General features: G+C 42.3%; 1 protein-coding gene across 8 annotated transcripts in view; it reads left to right on the top strand.

Moving 5' to 3' along the window:
- Positions 1 to 18,819, top strand: part of KLHL32 (kelch like family member 32) — a 217,679-nt gene that overhangs the window by 157,305 nt on the left and 41,555 nt on the right. For 7 of the 8 annotated variants that reach the window (XM_036317421.1, XM_036317420.1, XM_036317419.1 and 4 more), the window contains one exon: positions 610 to 825. In XM_036317421.1, the coding sequence (XP_036173314.1) occupies positions 610 to 825 (216 nt within the window). The remainder of the gene's footprint in view (positions 1 to 609; positions 826 to 18,819) is intronic. The other variant, XM_036317423.1, reaches the window with a different exon arrangement.

Genomic DNA, 18,819 nt, shown 5'->3' with positions numbered 1-18,819 from the left:
GGATTCAATATAGGATTATTTATAGTGGGAATCTTTTCTGTGAGAGTTCTTAATTTCATGAGACCTTACATGTAAATATCTGTGTTTTAATTTCATTAAGTCAGGGCGGATTATTTTTACTCGAAGATGTAATTTGAAGTTTTGGAAAAAGAGAAGAGTTTGTCTATTTTCACATAGTTTGTGTCCTACTCACAACTCCCATTTTACCTGCCCTCATCTTTAGTGGAAAGATTTATCACCTGAGAGCTGTAAAATATGGTAAAGGTAGGAAAATTGTCTTCATTGGTAAATGTTTCTAAAACGTTGGAAAGTATCTTAGTGAAACCAGAAACCCCTTTCAATCCCTTTGTTAAGATGTCTTTAAATATATAGATTTTAAGAGGGGCAAATTGAGGAGAAAAGATGAATTCTAAAATAGCAGTTCTCTGCTCAGAGCCTTATAATTGAGGTTTGGGGTGCTTGTTTTTTTGTGTGTGTTTTTTTAAATTCTCAGTGGAGTGCAGTCCCATTTGTCCCACTCCTATCATGCAGACCTCAATCTGAATTTCTTGCCTGCTCTTTCTTGGATTGATTTCTAAGATATTTTCCCCCCTTTTTTTTGGCACCCAGGAATTAAATATCTTTAATTACTTGGATCTGTACAGACTTGCTGACCTCTTTAACCTCACTTTGTTGGAGAAGGCAGTGATCGATTTCTTAGTGAAGCATCTCTCTGAACTCCTGAAGAGCCGCCCGGAAGACGTTCTAACGCTCCCTTATTGTCTGCTTCAGGAGGTCCTGAAGAGCGACCGCCTGACCTCCCTGAGTGAAGAGCAGATCTGGCAGGTAAGGGTGCTCTGCGTGGGGCTCTCTGGGTGTGGAGAGGGCACGAAATGATTAAAAGTTAAAGGATTGTCCTGGCCGGTGTGCTCAATGGTGAGAGCATTGGCCCACGGACCTAAAGGTCGTGGGTTCGATTCCTGGTCAAGGGCATGTGCCTGGGTTGCAGGTTTGATCCCTGGCCCCACTCGTGGCTCATGTGGGAGCTACCAATCAATGTGTCTCTCTCACTTTGATGTTCCTCTCTCTTTCTCTCTCTTCCTCTCTCTCTACCTCTCCTTCTCCTTCTCTCCCTCACCGTTTCCCTCCTCCCTTCAACTCTAAAAATCAATGGAAAAAAATATCCTTGGGTGAGGATTAACAACAACAACAAAAAGTTAAAGGATTGAGGGACAATAAGAAATATTTTGTTTGGTTTGGTCCTCACTGGACTCGAAGGCTTAGAAGTCACGCTCCTTGGTGGACGAGGAACTGAAGAACCAGCCCGTGGAGCTTGGAGGCCTTAGCCAGCTCAGTTCACTCGGGGGTTCGCAGGGGAGAATCCTCGGGACCTCCCTGTGACTTCCCAAATCCCCAAATCAAAGGCTTATGTGTTTTTTCTCCTGATAAAAAATATTGTCTTAAATTGCATAAGAGAAGAATGGATTGTCAAGTGGTACTTATGCAGTTTCAAGACCAGTGGAATCAGAATAAGCCTGGGCTTGCCTATAAACAATTCAGAGACATTTCTTTGTTGCATCAGAGAGCAACTGAGACCTTTAGTGAAATGAAGCTCTTCTTGCACTGTAGTGGAAAAATCTCCCTCCTCAGTTCAGGCTTCATTCATTGCTAGTTTCCTGAGCCCTGCCTTTTCGCCTGACATGGCATTCTTTTTGAATATCCTTTGTCTCGGGGACAGGAGGATGTGTTGTGTTTTCAAGTTGATTATTCAATTTAAATCCTTCTCTGCTCATCCCCAGTGGCTATCCTTGAACAATCCGCTTGGTGTCTGGGAAACAGTCAGAGCCCATCTTCCCCCTGCATCTAAAGACTGTCTGTCTCACTCTCTGAAACACGGGCTAGCCATCTTGTTACTTGTAGGGCAGCATACCTTCAAAATGTCCTGATCATGTGAGAAATACTTATATACAGACTATTCTGGGGAAAATATGAAGTCTTCCATTAGCTGATAAGGCAGTGAGTTACCAAATAGCACTCAGAGAGCCAATAGCCAAAGCAGAGGGAGAGGTGGCTGTTAATAAATCCAGTATCTGACTCTGCAGATTAATACTTTTTCTGATGTCTTTCTCCTTACTTCTTCCTTTGCATTACTTTAATCAGCAGCTTCTTTCTTCATTGTTGCTTCCATCAGTGATGGTAATAAGAGCTGTGGTGTACTGAGGGCCTTCCAGACCTGGGTTCTTTTCAAACTTTTGACTTATCATCACAACAGGCCTGAAGGATGGCTGTTATCACCCCATCTAACAGAGGAGCAAAATGAGGCTTTGGTGCCTTGCTCAGGGTTACAGAGCAGAGTAAGCCTTCAAGTCCAAGTCTGCTGACACCTGCCCTCATTTATGCAGTGTTCCACACTGCCTTGAAAAACAAAATATCAGGACACAGGAATAAGCTCTAGATTTTTTTTCTGCTTCTTAGGTATTTCTCATAATGTTTGTTCAGGCAGAGGTCAAAAGTGTTTGGGGAAGATGAGCTTTAGGTATTGTTGTGCCCAGATTTCAAGATTCCCAAGAACCCCCACAGGGAGCCAGCGAGTCCGATGCAAAAGCAGAGTCATTCATTTCAAACCTAGGTTTGGCTCCCCTGCCACACTCACCGATGCAACGGTAAGCTCCAGTGGCTGAGAGAGAGAGAGAGAGAGAGAGAGAGAGAGAGAGAGAGAGAGGCCTGATGGGATTGTGGGTTTTATAGTAAGGGCAGGGGAGGGAGTCCCCCCCGCCGATTGGCCAGGCACGAGTCGGGTCTTGTTACACCATCTCTCTGGCATGCACGTCCCTTGATTGTCATTGGTTAGTTTAAAGAAATCCTGGGCGTGGCCAGCAGGGGCCTGGGCTTCCGGGAAGAAGGCACTCTCCTGAGCACATGGTGGCCGCCCCAAAAATGGAGGACCCAGGGCAAGATGAAGGGCGCAGTCCTCGCCCCCCCAAGGGCGAGCTGAGCCCAGGCTCCAGGGGCCAGTCCGGTTGCTGGGGGTCCAGCAGATCGACCAGTTCCAGCCCAGACAGGAAGTCCACGTCCTCCGTCTCGTTCCCGGGGGCGCTGGCGATCGCCTCCTCCTCCTCCATCTCCTCTAGCGAGGGCACGCGCCCCGCCCCACCGCCACTGCTGCTGCTGCGTGGGTCCAGTCCGGGGGCGGCAGGCGCGTGGCAGCCTGCGCCGGGCTCCCACCGTGGGCTGGGGAGTCGGTGCCCGAGGCCGCCAGCATTGTGGTCAGGCCCCGCGATTACTCGCCCTTTCAGGTATAAATTTTAATTATCTGTTGTTCTCCCTGGTAACACAAATCATCAGAATTTTGGGGGCAATTCAAAGTGGGAAATTGATACAATTTTTTCTTTCCTTTCCCAAAGGGAAAAAGAAAGACTTGGAATGAATTCTGCATTTAATTATTTCTAACTGAATTGAGATCTGAGCCAACCATCCTTGTGGCTTCTGCCTCTTGTGGTGGCGTGGTCGACGGCACTGCCAGAGATAGACATGGCAGTGTGCACAAGTCTAGTCTGAGTGTCCAAAAATTCCATCCTGTCCACTTATGAGTTACCACAATTGCCTCTCTAAAGGTTACTAATATTATAATGTCAAATTTTAAAAACGGCTTTTGGCTGCAGGCAACATTTTTTTTATACCTGGTCCTCAAGAAAGAATTAAAAAACTCACATAAATATGGTCCATTTAGGCATTCAGCAGGCAATAAGAAACTGTTTTTGCTTTATCTTAGTATATAAGTAATTCCCTCATACTCAACCCAATAGAGAAAAATCAAATCAGACCAGCTATATTGCCTCAAGTATAGTTAAGTTCATCATTTTTTGCTGAGGTTATACTAGTAATGCAATATACCATGGAAGAATCTAATATTCAGCCCAGGGTGAAGATTGGGTATGCCAGAGGATTAGTGTCAGGGTGCTTTATAGAAGTGAAACTTGATGGACAGGCTGGAGACAGATCTACAGAATCTCATTAAATTGCTGAATTGTTCATTACGGAGTGTTCTCACTGTAATAAAGTGCTCATTGACTTTGACAAATCCCCATCCCATGTCTTAAAGAAGAACTGTGAGGCTAACGGTGTTGGGGAGGAGAAAAGAAATTGGCACAAAGTCAGACAGGTAATATAAAAGTGGATGGAGGGTAGTGCACTTTGATTAATGTGTGCAACTGGTAACTTATGGGAGAGCCCGGTAAACACCCCCCCACCCCCTTTCCCCCCTCCCACACACACACACGTTTATACATGTGGCTCTTCCACAATCTACTGACAATATGATCTGGGACATTCCCTTTATTTTGGTGAAAGGTCTAAATTTCATTCACTAGACTACAAGCAGTCTGTCTCTGAAGACGTGTCATAAGGACCTTCAATTTATCCTCACTGAACAAACTCTTCTTCATTTTTTTCTGCTGTCCCTTATTCAGTCCCTTTCCTGATAAAATGTGCTGCAGGCCATAATAGCCATTCTGTGGATCTGGAAACCTGTGAAATCCCTCAAGATTATGTCTTATATCTGTTCTTTTATTTCCATCTGACCTTTTCAAATTTTATCTTAAGTCTCTTCTCTCACAGAAGGTTTCTTCATCCCCCATAGACAGTTTTTTTCCTCCCTTCCATCACCTGCAACTATTTGTCCTGTTAGTTAACTTCACTTTGTATTCACAGATAATGTAGATACTGCACCCTATTCACAGGTATATGGTGTATAAGGACACAGAAGTCCCCTCAAAAAAATTCTGTATAAAAATTCAGTTCAGTTCAGCTCAACAATTTGGTTTTACAGTTTCAAGGCCAGCAATTTCTCAGGTTCCAGATGGAAGATGCAATTGATTATGGGGCTCAAGAAAGGGTAGAAAGTCCCCAGTGGGGACTGACCTATGCCACATTCATGACCTGGCGAGTCTCCACCATTTTTATTTGCTTTGGGGTTTAGACCTAACTTAGGGCTTTGTTTCAGTAGGACCCTGTTACATTTCTTCATATAGATTCAACATATAGCTTCAGACTGTTGAGCCAGGATCCTGCTATAAAGTTTGGAGTGGAATAGTGAAACGATCCCCTACCACTCCCGCACATCGGCTCTGTTTCCATTTGCATAGGAAGCCCTGGCTAATCTCGGTTTTCTTCTGAGGAAAGTGGGGTCTCAGCTGTTCCTACCTCAGATCCTCTCAGCAGGATGAGGGGGAGGTTGCTTTCCTTGGGAGGACAGTTTATAGAAAAGCCTGAATACAATGTGAGTGCTTGTGTTTGCTAGCACCGGACAAAGGTGTGGCTCTATCCATCAGGACTTTTTGAGCCGCTACCAAATGGCCCAAACCATACTGCAGTAGAAGGCACGGTACAGGTTTGCTAACTCCATTTCCCTCTCTCGGGCCTCACCCCATCTGGGAGGGATCCTTATGATTTCAAATCATTGGTTCAGCTCCCTGGATTATTTTTTTCTCTGAAGTAGCAAAAACAAGAACCATCTTTTTAAATGGATAAAGATATTGTGTGGAAATAAAAATGAGTATTTCATGAGTGTCTATTATGTGCTATGCACAGTATTAGAAGCCAGATCCTGGATAAAAAGCTTTATAAAGATGTTTAATTATTGGCTTAGAGAGATTTGGTTTCCTCTCTGAATGTAGAGAAGTTGTAGTTTCCTTTAATTATGAATTTATTAACTGTTTTTTTTACTCTGAAAAGGACTTATTATTTATCAGAACCATGTATCAATGTTTTTCTTCCTTTGTAATCTTGCATTGAGGGTACCTCCTTGTATTTTGAGCCTAACTTTGCCTGGATTTAATGGACCAAACATTTCAGTGGTCACATCACTGACAACAAACATGATCAGACCTTAGCAGGGAGAGTCGCTTTATCTTAGTCATATCCCATTTTAGTATGGCAAGGCAAGAGGACCAAGTCACCTGGTTTGGGATTGGGGCTGATCCTGTGTACATTGGTCTTTGAGTCTGCATCCCCAGAGGCAGAGGCTGTGCCTATTGTATTTGCATTGAATGCTGCCATGTTTTACCCTTGCACTCTATAAATAATAAATAAAGACAATAATGTAGAGTTTTCACATTAAAATATATTGAATGGCTAATAAGACAGCCCATTATTCCTACAAAAGGTTGGATTTATTCTAGGAACATTGGTATACAAAATGATTTTGGCCTTTTAAAACTGCATCTTTTCTTGTATTTTTGTTGGAAATTTGCGTCCATAAGTCATACTGTTAATAACACATTTATTGCGTATCTGCAGAGATGTAAGTCATATGTTGTGTAGAGAAGTCAACAATCACAAAAGTAGTGTTTTTTTATGAGTCCTTCCTGGGATTTTATCTATACCACAAGATGACTCATATCACAGCTTGTTTTAATCACGGTTCTCAAAAGAAGTTCCAGAAGGTGAACCTAAACAAAAAGCTACTATTTCATAACAGATGGAAAGTAGAGGACACTAGTATTGTACTCAGTTTTTATATTTTATTCTTAGATGATAAATTGACCCAAATATACCTCTGGCAAGAGAGAAGTCAGGACTTCAAACAGTACTATATGTCCAACAATACCATCATATTAAATATAATACTTTATATTTGAATATCACGTCACAGTTTTGAGAATGCTTCTGCATTTATCAATGCTTTGCTCTCCTATGGTACAAATGGGGAAACTGAGGTAACAAATTTAAAAATCAAATTTATCTCTTCTAATTTGGAGGCTGTTTCCACTTTGGTCCACAGCTTCTGAATTCATGATAGAAACTCAAAAATACCTGGGAGTGATGGGTACAGAGGTAAATCAAATTAATCCTGTGACAGTAACAGAAATTAGGAAGGGCTTGACCATTCCTGTTCTTGGGTGTTGTGCCCACAGATTAAAAGAGTAATGAATGGCCTCCTCTGCCTGCCTCTGTGTCTTTGTCATGTGGCTAATTCTAATTGTGCTTTGTGACATGAGCTTCATTCATTCTTTCACTCATGTCAGACGGTTATTGAGTACCCACTCTGCCCAGTCACTGCTACGTGACTGGTTCTGGGCAGGCCGTCATGGAAAGGACTGACATGGTCCTGCTTTCACAGATTTTGGAGTCTGATGTGGAGCTTTCCATTGCTACTCTTTCTCAGCAGGCCCGATTCCTCGCCAGTGGGGACTGACCTGTGCCAAACAGTTTAATGATTTCAGTGCTAACTTTGGGCATGTTGAGACAGTACTGATACATCGGAAAATAAAATGCTTTTGTTTGGACATTTCAACACCGGCCACTACTTTATTCATTGTTAACTCTTGTTCATTGTATGTGCCTTAAACAGCTTTGCAAACCATTGTCAGTCCATGTGGTGCAGCTCAAGCCTCAAAGAAATCAGACTGTGGGTGATCATTTAATAAAAAACTTCCCAGTAGTGTTCTCATTTTAAACACTTGGACCTTGGTTACTAGACATGGAATAAAATGCTATGGCCTGAGAACATGTATCCCCAAACAAAATTGTCATCTTTCATCAAATTCCTGCTCGTCCTCAATTCAATGTCATATGTGCATGCCATTGTTGTTGTTGTTTTGTTTGTTTGTTTTTCAGATAGGCACTTTCTTAGCATCTTCATGATGTCTCCTTTTTTAAAAATTTATTATTCCTTAAACTAATTAATCATGTGCCATTTCTCGATTTTCTTCCTGGAAGTTCTGGTAGCTCCTCCCAGCTACATACAATATTTTCTGCAAATGTGATGAGGACATCTCCGCTTCCTTTGTACTAGTCACTAATGGAGAGAATAAACAGGGGCTTCTTCACATCCCAAAGAGTGCTGTGCTGGAGGACGTGTTATCCTCGGAGGGCCCCCAGCTGGACACTGAGCAACGCTGCCATTTCAGGGCTTGGCGCTTGAGTGTATATTTAGTCATCCATTCTCATTTTTGTGCAGCTGATTCCTCTGTGAGGACTCATCCCCAAGGAGCTTGACAGTGGCCTTGCAGTTGTTTGCCTGGGCTGTGTGCCTGTGTGAGACACATGACACATTCATTTCCGAGGGACTGTGCTCCAGCTAATCCTCAGCTCTCCTCGGTGCCAGAGCTGTATGTTGTCAAGTAGCTGTGAGGGACAGCGATTATCCGAAATTACAGAAGACCTCACTTGTACTCATGGGCTGCCATTCCCATAACTTAATAGTGTTTTTCTTCTTCTTCTTTTTTTTTTTTTTTTAAATGAGCACAACAGCATAACAAGGTGATTTATGAGATATGACGTATTTATGTTCCCTGCTTCTAATTTTCATTGTGATTCATGTTGTTTCCAGACTGATATGTTGTTATTGCTGTTGTGAGAAGGAAAAAGATGACTGGAGAATATTACTTATGCATTGGTGGCCTGCAGTAATATTGCTGCTACCTGGATTATCAGGGATTTAAAAAGAAATCCCAACTATGCGCTATACATGAGGTAGAAACCCCAAGGCTAGGCAAAGAAGTTAATCAATAATAATAACAGAAATGCCCTGGGAGGGTGGCTTAGTTGATTGGAACATCATCCTGTACACCAAAAGGTTACGGGTTCGATTCCCATCAGGGCACATACCTAGGTTTAGGGTTTGATCCCCGGTCAGGGTGTGTATGGGAGGCATAACCAACTAATGTATCTCTCTCTCTCGCTCTCTCTCTCTCTCTCTCTCTCCCCCCCCCCCCATTTCCACCCCTTCCCCTCTCTTTAAAACCAATAAAAACATATCTTTGGGTGAGGACTAAAAAGAAAATATCCTCCCCATTAAAAAAAATAATAACAGTAATAATTCTTTACAATCTTAGTATTATATTTTTAAAGCACTTTTTCACATAATTTCATTTGAGTCTCTCATCAGCCTTTAAGGTTGATAAGTTAAGTGTTATCCAAATGTTAACAAGCGAGGAAACTGAAGCTCACAGAGGTTAAGGGATTAACTCACTTCACAGTGTAAGTTTTAATGTAGGTCTCACTGTATTCTTTTGAAATACACCAAGTCTCTAAGAAAGCAGAACCTCAAAGTACCAGATACATCTTGTCATAAGTCAGAGGTTACACGAATCTAGAGTGAGTGAATCAACAGTATACATTTCTTAATAAATTACCTAGTTCTGTTTTCACCTGTTGTGCAGCTTTGTGGGAAATTGCAGAAATTATTCCAATAAACGGAGTACAAGAAAGTGTGCTGTGGGTCTTCTTTATCAGAGCCAAGAAAATTGGCATTTTAGCTGTTTTGTTGAGGAAGAATGGATAGAGAATTCTGACCAAGGCAGAGAATAGCTCTTCATTCCTTTAAGGCACAAGATGATGAAGTATAAAGCAGAAAGAAAGGCCCATAAGGAGGATCACTTTAAAATTCGATCAAGAGATTTAAATCAGTGTGAAAGAGAACCTGTAGTGCCATTATTTTTTGCTGTGCTGTGTAGACCGTGTGGGAAAGTCTGCAGATGTTGTTAGAGATTGGATGGGATGGATGGAAATGATTAATCATTATATATTCATTTTACACCCGGTATATTGAAAATTTAGAAAGTTATGCAGCAGAAATCAGTAGTCATGTGATGGCCTAGTTTGGGGCTTATGAGACAGGGAATGTTGACATAAGAAATGTCCAAACCTCTAGAGAATTTTTGTAAGAGTTTATGTGAGCCAAACTGATGACAATGCCAAGAAGCAAGATCTGAAATGCTCCAGAGAATGACAGTTTTTCAGTTTCTTTTGTACAATTGGATTAAGGAGGGAACATACGGAAGATTACATGGAGGTGGGAGAAAGCAAGGCACAGGATAGTTAACAAGCTTATGGTCTCCCTTGAGGGTGGTTACACCTCTGAGGCGCCTGAAAAAGAGGCATTTCAAAGGTGTGTTAACCTGGGTGCACAAAAACAACGGGCAGGACTTGCTTAAGGTGAGCATAAACCTTTTATAGGCCTGGATGTGGTTACCCACCATGACCTGCCCAGTTAGGAATTTGTGATGTGATCACCCTATGAGGTTGCTTTTGTTCACTGAACTTGTACAAACCCCTTTTTTTTATCCTCAGGAGAAAAATATATTAATTTATTGAAATTGTTAGTCTCTTTCCAATAGAAATGAGCCTGTGGCCCATATCCTGCATCACCAGATTATTTCTATGGGAATCCCTATGAGGCCAGATGAGTGCCCAGTGACCATGTGTTCATGCGAGTTGGCCGTGGCAGACCACAGTAATTTCTTGTTCTGGGCATTCTAAGGAAGGGATTTAAACTTAGCTGTGGAGTGGTCTAGAGTCTCTGGAATTATTCATATTCCAAAGAGACATGTGGAGAAGCCTTGACATTTATTGTTGAATACTGACGCCCTTACACCCTGCTTCGCCCAACCCTGTCTCCAGAACTTCTGCTACAAGCAAAAATAAAGAACATCTCGACTTGACACACCTGGAAGAGAACGGTGGCCATTCTAAGATAGTAAACAGGGGCAGCATTCATAAATAAAGGTATTTCATGGGTTTCTTTTGTGCCCACAATACAGAGCAATGTGTTCTCGGTGGTGAGGTTCTACTCTTTAGTCTGACACCTCCTCACTATTTGGAGTGGCACATTGGAGGAATGAAAACAGATTTCAGTTGGTAGGCAACATACCCAGGGAGAAAAATATCTTCGGGAAAAAATCCTCAATGGGTTGTAGGGATAGATATCATAGATTTTTTACATTATTCCCCTGTCTATAAGAAGTGTTATAAGTCAGTTTCCATAAATGGCCCAGATCTTATGCTACAAGAACAGAAGCTAAAAAGAGCCCTGCCAGCTGGAGGCTAAATGCACACATCTTTTTTTCTTCTTCTTCCAACACCATTTATTCCCCCTGTACCCTCTTCCACCTCCACCCACTTGCACAGATCTACTTAGTGTGTGCTCTTGTTGAAGAGAAATGCTCACGTTACCTCCTCTGGCCTCACAAGGAAATCAGTAATTGAAGGAGTGATGGACGGTGCGCTAAAGTTTAAATGTTTTAGGAGGACCTATCTTCTTAACACTTTAAAACAAGTGAGCAAAATATAATTAATTTTAATTAATTCGTTTGCTTTTAATATAGCTTTTAATTTGTAATTCTATGTGAATTACAATGTAATTTAGCATTAATTATACTAAATTGACTATAAGCCAGCCAATCACAATAAGAAATTACTCATAGCTGAAAGTAAGACTGAAACTCTCCCTCAGAAAAGACTGTGCTTAGTTAAGAGGCAAATATTTAGGCATCTCTCTTGTTGGCTATGAGAATGGCATTGAACCTGCTGAGGACTATAACCCATATCTTATTCTGCCCACTGTTGAGAATAAATATAGGGTGTCCCCCAAAAAAGTATACACACATTTTTGAATACTTATAAAGACAGTGTTTATTAAAATACATTTCATTTTCAAAATTGAGCTATCAGCTGTTAAAGTGTGTATACATTTTGGGGGGACACTCTGTATATATACTCACTCTTTGAAGTTCAATATAAAGGGTAAATAATAAAGCACACTAAGAGGTGACTTATCAGGCTTGCCAGGTCCTCTGAAGAATCTTGCTCTTCTCATCGCATATAAGATTCAGGCCATGTAGAGGTCCGTGTAGTGCTTTAGAATGGTTAATTCCACACCTCCTGGATTCTAGGGGTTAGAATAGGCACTTACCTAGGTTGGCCTGTTCTTCCTCCCCATGCTCTGTGAACCAGCTAGGAAATCCTGTTTTAAATCCCATGTGCTGCCAGTATCCTGAAGCCAGTCCTATGTGACCAGTACATAAACTGCCTTCTGGAAAGAAGCAGGCTGTGCCTTGAAAAGCCGATACCAAGAGGTGATGGCACCTGTGTCATTGGTAGAGCTTACCGGAGGTGCCTGTGCGCACGCAGGAAGGCAAGTGCCGGCTGAGGATCATGGACACTTGAGAAAGTGGCAGAAGGCAGGGGTGGGTTTGGAAAATACTTGTGTTTGAAGCATTTGCCAGACATCTTTCTTTGAGAATTGTCTCCTAAAAAACAATCAAAATGAAACTTTGTGATCCTGCAGAATGTCATGTGACAGAGTTAGCATATCCTACTTGAAGTGTATTTAAATGTAGTTTAAACTATGGGCATTTTGAACATTCTGGGTACATTGGTTCAGCAATGAAGTAATAAATTTTGTATAGAAAAAAATAGCTATTTTTTTTACTTTGTTAATTATGCATCTCTATCTCATCATTCCAACATACAGTCCAGCAAATAAAATGGCTAAAGTTTTATGTAAGCATTTCGAGTAGAGAAGTTAAAACTACCCTAAACTCTGAGCCAACAGCCACCCCGTGCCTTATGTCTTGCACACATGCAGGTGGGGTTTACACCATACCCACACTTGCAGATACACACACATACATGTGCTTATTAATCTTTGCAGCTGACAGAATTTCCTTTGTTTTGCGATACTAACCAACCATACTCATGATTGGCTGGTTGATCTCAGGATTAAAGGAGAAAACAGAAGTTTATTTTTGCAACCCCAAGTGTATATCCCATTCATCACTAAATTTTATAAGGATGTTCATGTCTGTAGTTTGTGGACAATAGCTGCTGTATGAATGCAGCTTGGTATTGTTTCCAATTTCTCCAAAACTCTTTATGATACATTTAGCCTGTCCTATTACAGGTTTTTTATTTCTTTTCCCAAATATTCTTTCTGATATATCAGCATTAGAGTTGGTGGGTTCCAGCCCCTTTCTTACCCTTGTGGTTCCCCGTATGGCTTCATGGTCTTCACCCACAACAACCCCTTTTGATACAAGCCCTCTGATGGATGAGTTCATTCGAGCTGTTAATGTGGAGTTCTTTGAGAACAGTGAGGACGTGGGGCAGGGGAACTAGTGCTGAAATAAAGGGAGCAGCAGGGTTGAGAGAAAACAGTTACAGATACTGTGTGTCTGCCCTGGGCTTTATCTTCTCGTCATTTAGAATGCCAGCGGAATAAATGGGTCTGTTAATCAAACAGCACTGAGAGGTTAGGTCATTGGAAGCTTTTTAGTCATTTTGTGCTTTTCAAGAGTGAATTTGTTAGAATTATGCTGAATACCCACTTAAAGCCTCAGCTGATAACCCTACCTGTGTTTTATAACTCGGCTCTGTCAGAACTCATAATAAGTCAAACATTCTTTCAGTGGTGCTCATAAGGGAGGGAAAAACCCCCACACATTTAAGAGTAATTTCAGATTGTAAATGAAAAGGAGAGGCACGACTGTTCATTTGCACCAATCATGCCTTCCTTTCATCGGCTCTGATTAGGCCTGGTGCGGTTTCATCAGACCCCTCCATCACCGAGCTGTCACTCCAGCCGTCTGTTGATTGAAAACAATCAAGGCTCTGAAGGCACAATTATTCTGACCCTTTAACTAGAGGCTGCTGTGATAATGAAAGGTTGATTATGATAGTTTGTGCCTCTTTCAGTTTGCCAAGAAGGTTAATTTGGGCATCAGACGGATGTTTAATGGGCGCTTGCTGGCTACACTGAGGTAAATGAGAACGTGCAGTCTTGGATATTGCACGGATATAGTTTGGCTGTCAATCATTGTCATTTGGAGTTTGTGCCTCACACTCCGGAAATCACATTTTATTTTTTCCTTGGGATTTAATTTATTCTGTGCCCCGAGGAAGTTCTTTCACTCGGTGACCTTCACAGCAGCTTTCTCTGCCTTTTTTTTTTTCTTTTCGCTTTTTTTTTTTCAAATGGAGCTCAAAGGCACAACACATCTAGAAGAGCATTTTTCTTTCATTTTCACTTAAAAATGGAAACTTTAAAAATCCATCCTTATCACTGCCTTCCAATAGAGCAAATGTTTCCATTCCGATTGTGCAGTGGGGAAGCAGAAACGCCAGGGTGCTTTGGCCAGTTTGCTCATGCAGCAGCTCACACTGTGGTTCTGCAGTTTCTCACACTAACAGCAAGCGTAGTCAGTTCCAAGTGGGCACACATGGAAGCGAAGGCCCCATTCTCCTCACAACTGATTTTTTGCATTTCTGGTTCCAGGTGCAGCAGAACTCCTTTTCCCTCCTTCTTGGGCAGTATGGGCGGAGGTTGAGGCAGGGACACACATATGTGTCTGTGAAGTATGAAGGTTATTAAAAGTTGCAGATTTCAATTTGTATAAATCCAACACCTAATCTTGTTGCTATTTGAAGCACAGGGTAAATAAGATGAAGGCACCTAACAATGCTAGTGTTTACAATAGGCAGCTCATTACAATCCTCCTTTATGCATACCCTTAAAAAAAAGAAAAATAGAGGAAAAGAAAAAATGAAGGAAAACCTTTATTTCTGTCTCCAAGCTGTGCAGGGTGGTCTCACAGATGAGGCACCTGAGAGCTAGGCTCATTGTTCTGCTTTCTCATATGTGTTGTCTTCATTCTCTTTTCCCTCAATGAACATTCAGCAGCATATTTCTATCTACCTTGGCCATTTTGTCTCACAGTCAATTATAAAGCAATTAAGTCTATAGATGTCAAAGTGGCAGCATCATAATGATTATAATTTTACATCAAGTTTTCTGTTTCCACATTATTTTTATTTATTTATTTTTTTAGGTTATCATTTTTTTTTATTGCTTAAAGTATTACAAAGGGTATTACATATGTGTCCTTTTTTTTCCCCCCCCACCCTTGACAACCCGCTGGCCTCCCCTACCCCCCAGTGTCTTATGTCCATTGGTTATGCTTATATGCATGCATAAAAGTCCTTCGGTTGATCTCTTACCCCCAACCCTTTTTTACTTTAAAAAAATGCTACTTGTTTTTGAATGGTTAAGAGAGGCAGGAAGCAATCGTTTAGTCTCACCTGAAGAGGCTCCAGAAATGAATTAAGTCGTTGAATCCAGTCACTGTTTTTATCCAGCACCAGTGCTGTTTTATAAGCCACAGTGATGTTTAAAATGTGTACTTAAAAATAAATGGTGATGGAAGGAGATTTGACTTTAGGTGGCAAACACACAATACAATATGCAGATGATGTATTGTAGAATTGTATACATGAAACCTATATAATTTTATTAACCAATGTCACCCAATAAATTCAATAAGAATAAATATATAAATAATAAAAATTAAAAAAGGAAAAGAAAGAAATGAGAATAGAATTGTGTGTATATATAAATATATAATAGAGGCCCGGTGCACAAAAATTTGTGCACTCAGGGGGGGAGGTCCCTCAGCCTGGCCTGTGCCCTCTCACAGTCTGGGACCCCTTGGGGGATGACCATCTGCTGGCTGAGACCTGCTCCCTAGGGGATTGGGCCTAAGCTGGTAATCAGACATCCCTCTGGCAGCCTGGCAACCCTCGGGGGATGTCCACTTGCCAGCGGGGAGCAGACCTAACCTGCAGTTGGACATCCTTAGCGCTGCTGAGGAGGCAGGAGAGGCTCCCACCACCACTGCTGTACTGGCAGCCATCAGCCTGGCTTGTGGCTGAGCAGAGCGCCTCCATGTGGGAGCTCACTGACCACCAGAGGACAGCTCCTTCATTGAGCAACTGCCCCCTGGTGGTCAGTGTGTGTCATAGTGACCAGTCATTACCAGTCTTTCTGCTGTTAGGGTCAGTTTGCATATTACCCTTTTACTATCTGGGATAGAGGCCTGGTGCACGGGTGGGGACCGGCTGGTTTGCCCTGAATGGTGTCCCGGATCAGGGTGGGGGTCCCGCTTGGGTGCCTGACCAGCCTGGGTGAGGGGCTGATGGCTGTTTTCAGGCTGCCTGCACCCCCTTTAGGGTGGTGGTCCCCACTGGGGTGCCTGGCCAGCCTGGATGAGGGGCTGATGGCTGTTTTCAGGCTGCCCGAACCCCCTTCAGGGTGGGGGTCCCCACTGGGGTGCCTGGCCAGCCTGGATGAGGGGCTGATGGCTGTTTTCAGGCTGCCCACACCCCCTTCAGGGTGGTGGTCCCCACTGGGGTGCCTAGCCAGCCTGGATGAGGGGCTGATGGCTGTTTTCAGGCTGCCCACACCCCCTTTAGGGTGGGTGTCCCCACTGGGGTGCCTGACCAGTCTGGATGAGGGGCTGAGGGCTGTTTTCAGGCGGGCCAAGCCTGCAACTGAAGCTCCCAACCTCTCCTTTTTTTCTTTTTTTTATTCTGGTATTTATTTACCTTCTATAGCTGTCACTGGAGCTGAGAGCCAGTTTTAGCTCTGAGGCCCGGCTTCAGCTCTGAAACCTCGGCTGCTGAAAGCAGGTATCTGGGGTTTGTTTGGGTTCTATAATTGAAACACTGTTGCGGTCCTGCTCGCTCCAGCTCTGATGGCTGAAATTGCAACATTGTTTCTTAGAGTGCAGCTCAGATCCCAGCTGTGGCAGGCCGGGAACCTTGGCTTCCTCCATCACTGGAGCAACCAAGCTTCATGTTTGCTTCAGCTGCCTGGCTGCCGGCTGCCATCTTGGTTGGCAGTTGATTTGCATATCACCCTGATTAGCCAATGGGAAGCATAGTGGAAGTATGGTTAATTACCATGTTTGTCTAGTATTAGATAGGATACTCTCACCCGATTCTTCACCACACCAGACCAAGAATGTTTATTTTTGTCTACTTCATGAACAGCATGGATAAAATAGCCCTCAGGAATACTTGCTAAAATTATTGATTAGTTATGTCTTGTTTTGTTTAAGTATTGGGAGTAAAAAGTAATTAGGAGAGAAATGTGTCAGGCAACTCGATCAGTATTGTTTCTGGGGTATTTAGAAAGTAGTGTGAATTTTCATTTTAATATTAACATGTCTTATATGTGACAATGAGTGATTTTATTTTATAGATTTAGTATGCTTGCAAATTAATGGTACTCAAGCAAGGACTGCTTTTTCTTAAAGGAAAGATAACTATTATTTCAAATTGTTTTTTAGTCTAGGTTCCTGCCTTTCCCCAATCTGTTCTACCCTTTATATCTAACTGTGGAAAACTAATGTCCAGAATGAAGGACTTTCTTACATCCTCTCAAATCCTCCACCTCACACCCACCTCGGTGCTCTCACCTGATGCTCTCACCGAGGTTGTATCCCTCAGCAGTGATGCCCCCCTCAGAAGGTCCCACACTTCGCCTCCTGGCATGTGCTAGCCTTTCTGCTCCCAGGGCTGGAGCTGGTCAATGGGTCCAGTTTCTGTTTCCTTTTCAATCCTCCCATCTGCCCTTTCAAAATTCCCTTTGCTCTTCATACACATTGTTCCTTCTAAGCTTATAAAGATGTCTCAGATCTGTGATTTCTCCAGATTGCAATCTCCTAATTCCCATTTATCTGAAATTCAGCAAACACTTGTGGATTTCCTCCTGGGTGCCAGGCACTGGAGCTGAAACACAATCCTTCTCTCAATAGAGCCGTTGGAATGGCTACTGCCTACTCCTTCCTTCATCCATTGCAGCCTCCTCTTGCCTCATGAGTCTTCCGAGATTGTCAAGCCACTGGCTTCCCTGCCCTGGGCCCATCTGTCCACATCTCCATCTTTTCCTTACATCACTATTATAGATCTGCTCTTTAGGCCACCCCCCCACCCCAAAACTGATGAATAATGGCGCTGAACAGTGTATCTTCTTTGACAAAAATATTACTTGTGTATTATAATCAAAAGTGTTGCAAAGTGCGAATAAAGGACTCATTGTTTCCCAGTTATTTACATGATGATGAAATTAAGTTAGAGAAGGCAGTGTGAAATATTCTGTTTGTTTAAACATCATAGTCAGGCTGAAATTCACATAGTGACGAAGGTTGGCATCATGTTTATGTGTATTCTCTGCAACTTACTGCGGATATAAACCCTGCTCCCCACCCCCAGCCCACCAGCTCCATCCCTTGGTAGCAGAGTCTGGCCCCTGACAATGTTTAGCCACGTGCTTCAGTTAGCAGGCTCCCCACTCCAAGCTCTGCACTCCGAAGCTATAAATTAATGTTTAAAGTGGCCTTTGAGGATTCTTTTCTTTTTTATTTGGAGGCTGCCAACATCAAACCTTCAATGCAGCTTAGATACTTCCTGGACATCCAAATTAATCACCGCCCCCTTGTGTGAAGAGTTCGACTTTCTCTGTGTCTGTGGCCTTAGGCAGCTGCTTGAGCCCGTGAGGTCCTTTTGGTCACTGAAAGTTTAATTTCAGGAGGGAGTATGTGTGTGGCGAACCTGCTATTGGTTCATTATTATTGAATTAGTTCATAAAGAAATAGTCAAGAGCGAGATGCTCTCAGGATGCTCCAGGGCATGTTTACAAATTAAACAGCTTTTTAAAAAACCATAACATTTATAAATGTACCAGCAATATTTAAAAGACCTATGAGGGAATTGGTAACATAGAAAGATGGGTTTAGCATGTATCTGAAAATCTGCCTACACTAGGCTGAAACTTCCAAATTTGCAGGATTTTTCTTTCCCCAATTCCATATTCCATAAGTATATTTTACAGGAATACATTAAGACCACCGAGGTCAAGAGTAAGCCTTGAGTTTTATGAACTGAATTGAATGGCAAGTAAGAATATGTATTCTTATTAAGAATATTCTTTCTCATCAAGTAAGTTCCTGATACATAATAGACACTCATTAAAAAATTGAGAAATAAGTGAATGAAAAAACTAAAATAAAAGATTCATAGTCACTTTTTATTTGTCCTCCTAAATACCCGGAATTTAAATGTAGCAGGCCTCAGGGTGGTTACTGTGATTCCTCCAGTCCTATATGTTTGTCCCTGTCTATGGGAAAGAGACACCCTTGGCTGCAAGGGCTCTTGCTTTCAGTGCTCTGCAGTATGCATTTAAAAAATATGAATAAAGATGATTATTAGGCAAATATTTTG

Source organism: Myotis myotis, unplaced genomic scaffold, assembly GCF_014108235.1.
Source record: "Myotis myotis isolate mMyoMyo1 unplaced genomic scaffold, mMyoMyo1.p scaffold_m19_p_7, whole genome shotgun sequence".
Lineage (NCBI taxonomy): Eukaryota > Metazoa > Chordata > Mammalia > Chiroptera > Vespertilionidae > Myotis > Myotis myotis.
The sequence above is the reverse complement of the archived record's forward strand: the minus strand, read 5'-3'. Positions and strand labels throughout refer to the sequence as shown.